We start from the raw sequence: 10681 nt of genomic DNA, 5'->3' as shown, positions 1-10681 counted from the left end.
CTTACAACTGCTCCTGGTCCTCTCTCTTGGATCATTAGTTCAAGGTGGTATTAGTGATAAACGATTGGTCTTTATCCCTAGTCACTGCTCAGCTCATCTATTATAACCCACAGTAACATTTATGTTGCATTCCTGAAGGGATTAAGTAAGCACAAACTCCCCATAGCATTGAGATCACAGGGTAGACTAGGTGCTCTGCTGGGTCCCTGTGCTACCAGGACAAATAGTCATGATAGAGTCTTCATCTTTTGTGCTGATAGACCCAAGGTAAGGACACAGCAGGTGTCAACCCTGGGATGAGACATTGTTCTCCGAGGGCATGGGGATGCTTATCAGCCTTGTTGCTTAATGTGTTGCTTGGAGGACCAACATAAATGGAAGTTGATAGGAATGTGGGGCAGTACTGAGAGTGGAAGGTACTGAGCAGTGACTTCGACTCGGACTCCAGCCACTCACTGGATTCTGGGAAGTCCTCCTGACTGAGGAAAATCTCAGCATAGAAGGAGGAAGAACACTGAGCCTTCCACACAGAGGTAGGACAGCAAGTGAGAAGATTGATGGAGGAGCCCTCTATGCTTCTCTGCAAGGGGTGTACCCCTGGGCCGCGGCTTCTGCTCACAGGTAAGGTTATTTATTTTCTGACTGTGTAGGGAAGCATACCTTGAAACATCATGTTGGAGTTTCCTGAAGAGGACAGAAACCTGAGAGGATAGTAAAGGTTTTTGTTTGTAGTAGAGTGCGGGACAGTGGCTCAGCTGCCTGAAGTTCACAGATGACAGGAGGTGACGAGGGTAAGAGGAAAGAATCAGACACTCCATGCTCACTGTGAATTACATTGGCTGCAGTGTTATGAAGGCAGATGTCCTCCATCATGAGATTATTACCCTCCAAATAGACCCAACATGGGAGGACTAGAGAGAAGTCTCAGTGAAACCTGAGACCAATTCTCAGCTCACATACAGTGAATGGAGAGAACAGACTCTTGCAGGCTCTCCTGTCCCCTCCACATAGGTATTGTGGCATGCACCCATGCATGCACACACTGACATATGCACCCACACAGATTTATTGCATACATTTTCATATATGCACTAGGAGACACAAGAATTCTTTCATAAATGTGTTTATTTACATAGGTAAATCTAAAATCATTTATTTCACCCTGAATATAGTTATTTTCATAAGCTCCAAACTTAGATAATATAAAAAGAAATCTATGGTAATATATTCACTTCTTTTTTAAATATTTTTTCATGGAACCAACCTTCCAAAAGTTCAGAATAATCCTGCCCTTATATATTTTGAGTTCTGCCTAGTGGCAGTGGCTCAGACCTTTAATCCCAGGACTTGGGAAGCAGAGAGACTTGATCTCTGTGAGTTCAAGGCAAGCCTGGGCAACAGAGAAAGTTGCAGGTCATCCAAGACTGCACAGTGAAACCTTATCTTAAAACAAAAACAAAAACAAAAACAAAAGCCAAAGAGACAAACATGCCTGGATCTATTGGGCCTGATGTCTGTATATCTGAACGATGACACCATGGATTGACAAGAATCAAAAAGGAAACAGAGAAAAATAATAAGGATTGAGGTCTTTCCTGAGGAGGAGTTCAGATAGGCATTGCTCCTCTTACCAAATACACTTGAGGGGGGAACCAGGCAGACACCTGAACAGAGAATTTCTAAGACAATTACTGACACACTCAGACACTCTGAATCAATGGAATTCATGTTGCTTATGTCTGCAAAGGAGGGTGGGCACATCCTTGCTCACACACTGACCCTGAGTGATAATCACCCTCATTTAATTTTGGTGTTTTTTTCTCAATTCCCTTATAGTTTGCCTTATATCCTTCTGGCCCCTGCCCACCACTGCCCAGTATTCCAGCGAAACAGTGCCAACTCTAGTGGCTGAAGGAGATAATGTTCTTATCCCCGTACATAATCTTCCAAAGAAAATTAAATCTATAACCTGGTACAAAGAGATAAAAAATGAGACAAAAGCAATCGCAATATATGAACTGCGCAAGAATTCAAGTCAACCCGGGCCTGCACACACTGGCAGAGAGACAATTTTTTACAATGGAACCCTGCTGTTTGAAAAAGTGAACATGAATGACAGAGGATTTTATACTCTACGCACCCATAACAGACGTGGAAAAATTGTATCAACAACAAAGAAGTATCTCAACGTACTCCGTGAGTGACTTGTTGTGAAATCTCTGAGCTGTGTGAGGTTCGTTTCACCGGACACACAGGAATGTTGTCTGTGTCTGCCTTCCCTATTCATTGTGCTCTCACGTTGGGTTTTAGTTGTTTAGTGCAGGACACATATGGTGTAGAATCATGGCAATATATCAGAACCCTTGATTTGACTTAACCTTGCACTCAGGCGGATGCATGTTGCACACCTCAGTCAAGTATATCAGCTTCTGTCTAAACTCTAGAGGTTCTCACCAGGAATGTTTTCTTAGAAAGACTCAGGAAATCAACGTTGTGTGTGGTTGTGGAAAATATAGAATCCTCAAAGAGACGTGAGAATTAGGATTCCCTGCCTCCAGAACTCTTTCCAAATCTCAACTCCAGGTCTCCATGGGAGGCATTTTAAAAGTGATGGATTTTGACTTCCTGATAGCAGGGAACAGTGCTCCCTAGCAGTCAGTCTTGTGATGTGTGGAACCAGACAGTACACTGTTATATTAGTCTTGGCGGGGCTACACACTTTTGCCATCTTCATAGTATACTTAAGGGAGCACGGGTCAACATGTGGTCATAGCATTAACTAGCTGTTGTGTGGTCATATGAGATTTCACATGAAAGTCATGGTCACCAAGGAGAGGGACACAACAGGTAGTTAATGGCACACTTGGGGAATTCTTTCCTGCAGTCAAATGGCTAAAGGCTATGCTGATGTGACAGCTTCCCAGACATGAACTCCAGTCCCTTCTGCCATCATCACTAGGGATGTTATCAGGACACACAATGAATCAGCATAAAAGTATTTGCCTGAACCAGGAACTTACAGAGTAGCCTAGTTCCACTCCTGTTTTTACAGATCTGGAAATCATGGTCACAGGATTCTCAGACCTACAGGGTGCTTAATGTGTCTGCTAAACTGACAGACAGTTTCTCCTTGGGAAATACATGATATCCAAGTTTAAACAACTAGAAAGAGATCTAAGGCATCTCAGAAGGACCACAGAGCACATGGGCAAACCCATTACACAGCTCAGCAAACAGTGAAAATGGGGGCATGGTCCTAGAAATCTTGTACAGGATGAAGGAGCTCACAACTCTTTTACAGAGATCATGTCACCTCCTCCCACACACCCAGGACAACTCTAGACTCATCCTGGGATTTTGTCCTCAGTCAGAACCCAGTCTAATGGTGACTCAAATGAGAATTGATTTTTTTCACACACATCACTCACCTGGTCCCTTCGGAGCCTCAAAGGCAGTTCTTTCACCTTCCTTATGAAAACAAATTTCATGCTTATAGAGCATTGAAAACACAAGGCAGAATGCCTGCCCAGTTGGCTGTCTTTGTCACACATTTTTACAGATTTTCCTTTTGTTTTGTGCTGATAAATCTTGGTCAAGACAGGAGAGTACAGTTCCAAGATCAGCCGCTTTTATGCCATGTCAAAGCGATGCTCATTACTCTTGACTCTCACTCTGTGTTCTAGAGAACAGAGACATGGGGAAGAAATGGGAAAGCAACATGGGGTATCTCAGAAACTGGAGGGGCAGAGCAGGAATTTGAACACAACACACCTCCAGTCTATTGAACACAGACACACCTCCAGTCTGTTGAACACAGACCCACCTCCAGTCTATTGAACACAGACACACCTCCAGTATACTGAACACAGACACACATCCAGTCTACTGAACACAGACACACCTTCTGTCTATTGAACCCCTTTATTTGACTCCTCCTGGGACAAGGCTCAGTTCAGATGTGGGAAGGACGGCAGAGCTTGGGAGATGTGCTGGAACAGAAATACCTCAGAGGTATGACAGATCAGTCTGCTGAAACAATGGAGGTCCTCTTGGCTCTCCTTCACAAATGGGTTTACCAATTCTCAAGGGCTTCTGCTTACAGATGAGGAGACAAGTTGACAGTTTGTGAAGTTAGAGGAATGGCACACTTTCTGTAGTCTTCTGAGAGCAGTCTCACGTTTGTAGGAGAGAAGATGCAGAGTGGGAGAGGTGCTCAGCATTAGGATGATCTGTTTGAATATTAATCTGCAAATTATGGGGGAGAAGTCTTTCATGAAGTTACTAAGTATGGACACAATATTCTGGAAACTAATGCTCTCATCATAATGGCCCAAATTAAAAAAAATCAAGCTGGTGTAGCTCACTGACATGGTCCAATGGATATAAGCATTTGTTTTATTGTTTGACAAGCCGAGACCCTAAACAGAAATCCCCACCTTCACTTAAATACTATGTCCTAGACTGACCTGTATACACTACTGTTGCCCTTACACCACTCACACCCAAGTATAATATGTAAGCAAGCATAAAAAATCAATGTAAATGAAATAATACAATGGCATATCCCTAAATCCTTGGGTTTCTTAAATTAGGTCCATGGGAAGGCAGGGTTCTGGGACATCATTTTCTTGACATGTATCTGAGTTTATTCTAGGCATCATTAAATAAATACAAGATAACTCATGGTCTTATGATGTCCCAGTTTGTGTACAGCTGAAATTAAGAACACTAGAATGTAAATTCATGTGTTTACTGCAATCCCAAGAGGAACAGGAAAATGACAAAGTCAGAGAGTGAGGAGGACGCAGGGTCTGTAGGGGAAGAGGTTGGGCAGGCATCACACCAACACCAATTCACTGTAAATATGAGCAGGTTTCTGATGGCAGTAATCTGGGGTAATGTTGAAAACTGAATACATGGATAGATAGATAGAAAGACAGACAGATAGATAGATAGAGGAAGTGAATAATGTGGGGACACTGAGAATATGAGGGTCATATGTTGATCTCCATCAAGTAGAACAGGAAGATACTCACCAATCAACCTAGGCTATGCGATGGACCCAGTTGCTCAGGACAAAGGGCCTCATCTTGGTAAAATACAAAAGTCCCAACTTAGGTGGATCTCTCTTTTCACATCTAGCTTTCCTTTGGAAGTGTGGGCGCCTTGCTGCCCATCCCAAGACCACTGTTGAATTAGTGCCACCCATCGTTGCTGAAGGGAGAAGTGTCCTTCTACTCATTCGCAATACTCCGGAGGCTATTATCGGCTATATCTGGTTTAAAGGAACGTTTGACTTCAAGAACCTTGTGGCTATCCATCATGTAGGAAAGGGCGAACAAACCCTGTGGGGGCCTGCGTACAGAGGAAGGCACACAGTGAACAGTGATGGCTCTCTGCTGATCCAGCATGTCACTCAGAAAGATGGTGGCTTTTACATCCTACGAGTTCTGAGAAGAGATGGGGACTATGAAGATGTACAGGTGCAACTCCCCGTGGGCGGTAAGTAGTTCTCTGCGATTGTTTACTGGTGGGTGGAGATTAGACACATTGGGATGTCAGGGCCGGCCTATCTTCTGTTCCCTCTGCAATGTGTCCCAGATGGAGGTTTGAGCAATCAGTGGAGGACACACTGACAGAGACAAATGGCCATAGATCGTATTCCATATTTTGACTCCATTTGCATCAGGAAACACTTCGATGGGAAGTAAATCGGCTTAAGATGTCAGTGTTCGCTCAGTCTCTTGGAGTTTTAGATCAGAGAATCCAGAATCCTGTCATCTTTCCAAGGCTGGACTAATGTGACCCAGTGGAGAATTTGTCTAGTGGTCTACACTTACATTCTCTCAAAATTGGTAGGGAACAATGGTTTTAGAACAGCTGTGTGAAACTGGAATATTTATTGGCTCTAAATGGTGTGTCGTAAATAAAATCTAGGAACTGATACAGAGACCATGGAGCAGTGCTTCCTATTGACACGCTCTTCATGCGTGCTCAACCAGCTCTCTGATATCACCCACGACTCTTAGTTCAGAACTTAAACTGTCTGCATTGGTCTGAATCATTTTTCATCAACTGCCAATTTTAAAAATGCAGTATAATTTTTCTCACAGGCCAACCTGCTGGAGGTGATTTCAACTGAGGTCTTGTCTTTCACTATGACTGTAGCTTGTGTCAAGTTGATATGTAACAAGCAAGGCTTGTACAGAAATATTTTAAATACCTGAGACTGCCTTGATGATCAGACTGCTCCCAGGCCCCACACAGCCCCAGACTTAAGGGCTACTTGAGAGAGCACCAAGTGCATATATTAGGAGAAGTCATGAGTTGACTGTTGCCTCAAAGGAAACCGAAGACAAAACCCTTTAAAGTGAAAGTTACAGGCCTGTTGAATTCAGGGGAAGCATACTCTCAAACCTCAGTGTGCATGAGTGTGTGCTGTATCTGACTGAGGGCAGTCAGGGGGCACTCATGTAGACCCCCGAGGAGATAGTTCCATGCAGAGGAAATGACACTTTCAGAGACATAGTTGGAAATGAAGAGCTCATGTTTCTGCCCTTCATTAGTAGGACACACACACACACACACACACACACACACACACACACACACACACACACACCTGCAACCCTAGCCTGAGTGATGAAACCATCTGATCATGATGGAGGTCACCATTGTTTTCACCAAGCAAATAATCCTCATGCAATGTCTTTTTTTGTGTTTTCCCTCTCAGCTTCTGCGTTCTGTAACCCACTGACTTCCCAAATTGCGATCCAGCCGGTGCCTCCATATGCTACTGAAGGGCAACGCGTACTTCTCCAAGTTCATAATCTTCCAGAAGATATTTTAGCCTTTTACTGGTACAAAGCAAATTACAGATCCTCAGGTCTTCAAATTGTAGAAAACATCAAAGTCACGAATTCCATCACCTGGGGACCTGCACACAGCCAAGGATGGATGGTGTACAATAATGGATCCCTGATGCTCCCGCATGTCACTGAAGAAGATGCAGGAGTGTACATGCTAGAAGTTGTAAACAAAAATGTCGAATTTGAAACAGCATACGTGGAATTCTATATAAAGAGTAAGTGACTCACTACAGTCTCTACCTATGGGGCGTGGCTAACCCTACTTCATACGCTAAGCTGTCAGTGTTTGGCTTCATCTCCTCTCTTCTCCACTGCATTGTGTTCCTCTGCAGGGGTTTGTTCCCTGCTGTAGGAAATGCATTGGGTAGACAAACTGTAATATCAGGACTGCACACCTGCCTTTACCAGCAAAGAGGAGGACTTGTGCTGGATAAACTCAGCTCCAGGATGCTACTTCCAGCTCCGACCCTTAGAGCTCTTTCATATGTCCCTAGAAAGACTGTGGGAGTCAGGCAGTCTCTGTGTGAATGCACCATGGGACCACGAAGCCATGACTCCAAAACTTTGCCCCTGGCCAGCCTCAAGGTGACATGTGGGAGATTTTGTAACTGTTTAGATTTCCTGTCAGACCTGAGAGGGACGAAGGGCTTACTGACTGTCCAAGTCATGCGACTGACTATCCCATAGAGTGTAGAACCAGATGTGTACTGCCATGACAACTGCAGTTAGTTAGATCACCTGTGCATCTCCTTCGCCTGAGGCTCAGTGCACAAGTGTGCAAGCCATTATGCTACTGTTCTGATGGTATTATGAGATTTCACAGGAAGATCAAGGCACCAAGGGGAGAAAATGGAGGCAGCTACCCCAGATTCCTCCTTCAACTCAGGGGCCCAGCCTAGGGAATTTTCTTCTGCACGTAAATATTAACAGGTGCTGCTGATATGAGTTGCTCCGCATCCCAAGTTCAGACCATTGCTCATAACTAAGACTGTCAGGGTAACAGTCCTGGGTGGCAGATCCAAAATCCAATATATGTTTATAGTCACAGCTTCAACCCCACACTCCCCTGAAGCACTATAATGCATGAACTAAAGAGGGCCTGATTGAACTCTCTGGACTCCTGTCATTTGGTATCCTTCTCTGTTTCTTCACAGAGTATGTGACACAACCCATTGTTCAAATCACTGACAATACACTCACAGGAGGTACATCTGTGATCTTCATTTGCATTTCACCCGACACTGATGTCTCCATCCGTTGGATCTTCAAAAAGAATAATCTGCAGCTCAAAGAGAGGATGACTCTCTCCCCCACAAAGTGTGGACTCAGAATAGATCCAGTCATGAGTGAGGATGCTGGAGATTATCAGTGTGAGGTCTCCAACCAATTCAGTTTGAAGACCAGTCTCCCAGTTTACTGGCCATGATGAGGGAAAGGGAGAGGGACCTGGAACTGACTCGTGAACCAAACATGTTTCGAATCTAAATTTAAACTTAAAAATAAAAAAATTAATAAAAAAGAACTTAGGTTGTGGTTCAAATCTATAGAGATCCCTCAGAAGTCATGGGAACTAATTTCAGGGTCCCTATAACATTTGGATGTTCTGAATCTTCTATGAAAATGATGCATTGTTTGCATTGGGAAAGATGTTCACTCATGTACTCAAATATGTTCCTTGTTTTACAAAATCACCTAAGCCCAATGCTGCCTCGACAACACTCATCCCTGCAAAGTGAAGAAGACAGACAGGAGAGAGGTCTGCCCATGCACATAGTTTATTTCTAAATAGATTTGATCCATTGTTGGATGCACAGATGTAAAATCCTTCATATTAGGGCAGATCACACTGTTTGCATCCTGAGAGTGGCATTCCCAGTGGGATTTGCACAAGAGTGCTTTCCCTGTTCATTTGAGTTTCTTTCCTTTTTATTCCCCTCTAATATACTGCATCACAATTGGAGACTCCCCCCTCTAGCTTTTCCTAAACCTCACTTCCCCACTACCCCAGATCCACTCTTCTTTTGTTTCCTCTCAAAAATGTGCATGCCTCCCATGTATATCTACATACTAAGTTATATTAAACTTGTCACAATCCCTCATCAGCGCTGGGAGAGGCAACCCAGTAGGAAGTAAAGGGTCCAAAGGGCAGGCAAAGAGTCAAAGATGTCCGTCACTTCCACTGTTAGGAGTTCCACAAGAATACCCATTTACATTACCATTACTTATTTGCGGAGGCCTTAGCTAAAACACATGCAGTGTGTTTGGTTATCTCTTCAGTTTAAATGATCCTCTATAACCTCTGCTTAACTGGTTCTGTGTTCTATGTTTTCATACTATCCTTGACCCCTCTGGTTCCTACAGTTCATTCTTCCCCTATTTTGTGGGCTCCTCTGGCATTGCCAAGTATTTGGCTATATGTCTCTGCGTCTGTTCCCATATGTTTCTAGATCATGCCTCTATGATGACTATTAACCTGGACACTGATCTAGTAGCATAACCAAATATCATTAGTAGTCATTTCATTGAAATGCTTTTTTTCAGTCATGTTTGGTTTTATCCTGAATTTCTGTGCTATATACCCTTATGTTCCCGGCTATCCATGCAGTGTCAGGTCTGAAGTCTCTCTCTCATGGCATGTTCTTTAATTTGGGCAAGTACTTTTTTGGCCAATTCCACAAGTTCTCTCCCACTATTACCCCAGGACATATTTCAAGCAGAACAGGTTGTGTAGGTCAATGGTTTTTTTGGAGGGATTGGTGTCCCATTCCCACTGCTAGGAGTCTTCTGTTGTTTAGAAGACGGCTTGTTCAGGCTATCTATTACTCACTACTAGGAGTCTTTATTAGTGCCACTCTTTAGATTCCAGAGAGTTTCCATTGTAGTAGATTTCCACATTGCTCCCCAAATGCCCTACCATTCCCGAAATTATTCCAAGTGCTCTCTTCTTCCACTTCACCATCTCCCTTCTGTTTCTGACTGTTCCAATCCATACATGCCTTGATCCATTCACAAAATCTCATCTATTTCTTCTTCCCAGGGAGATACATGGATCCCACTTGAGTCTTCCTTGTTACTTAGCTTCTCTATGCATGTCACAAAACATTACATCTAATTGTGCACAATATTAGTGTATAGAAGCAGAGCTCAATGGGTATGTTTGTTCACTAGTTCCATAAAATTCTGTAGAATCCTTAGAGTTTTTCAAAATAAGTTCCTGTTATCTGCAGATGTATTTTATAGCCAATCAATTGACCAACTTTTACTTATTTATGTTGCCATTTGTTCTGTCTAGGACATCTAAGATTATACTGAAGAAAAGTGGCCACCACAGTATCCTTGTGTCGATCCTTGTCTTAGAGGGAAAGCTCCCAATTTTCTGAGTGACTTCTGAGTTGGCAGCGGTTTTTCTTGCATGCACCTAATGCACAGTACTCTGTTCTACTCCTAGTTTGTCAGTTTTATACATTAAAAATAGTTGACTTTTTGTCAAATGTCCTTATTGATTCAGTCTTATGAATTATTCATGAAATCCATTTTGTGTTTCTTCATGCTTCAATCTCTGTAGGTTTAGGGATTCTAGGTATTTGTCTGTTTCATGTACTCATGCTACAATTACCCTATCACACTCGAGTAGTGATAGAAATTTAGTAAAAAAAATGGGCAGCAAGAATTATGTGGGGATTGGGTGGGGTCTGGGGGCCTGGTGGAGGGACAAGGGAGGAGGGGTGGGAGAGGGAGCTGGGACTGACATGTGAAACATTCATATTTCTAATTTAAATAAAACATATATTGAGAAAAAGTTACCCTTTTAA

General features: G+C 43.1%; 1 protein-coding gene across 1 annotated transcript; it reads left to right on the top strand.

The window, feature by feature from the left end:
• Window positions 1-557: 557 nt before the first annotated feature.
• On the top strand, window positions 558-8295 carry LOC101837726 (pregnancy-specific glycoprotein 22-like). Its single transcript, XM_040735440.1, has 5 exons — window positions 558-621; window positions 1837-2196; window positions 5143-5502; window positions 6734-7084; window positions 8024-8295. The coding sequence occupies exons 1-5, from the start codon at window positions 558-560 to the stop codon at window positions 8293-8295; spliced, it is 1407 nt and encodes a 468-aa protein (XP_040591374.1).
• The last annotated feature ends 2386 nt before the right edge of the window (window positions 8296-10681 follow it).

Source organism: Mesocricetus auratus, unplaced genomic scaffold (genome assembly GCF_017639785.1).
Source record: "Mesocricetus auratus isolate SY011 unplaced genomic scaffold, BCM_Maur_2.0 Super-Scaffold_100046, whole genome shotgun sequence".
NCBI lineage: Eukaryota > Metazoa > Chordata > Mammalia > Rodentia > Cricetidae > Mesocricetus > Mesocricetus auratus.
This window is presented reverse-complemented; position numbering and strand designations above follow the sequence as displayed.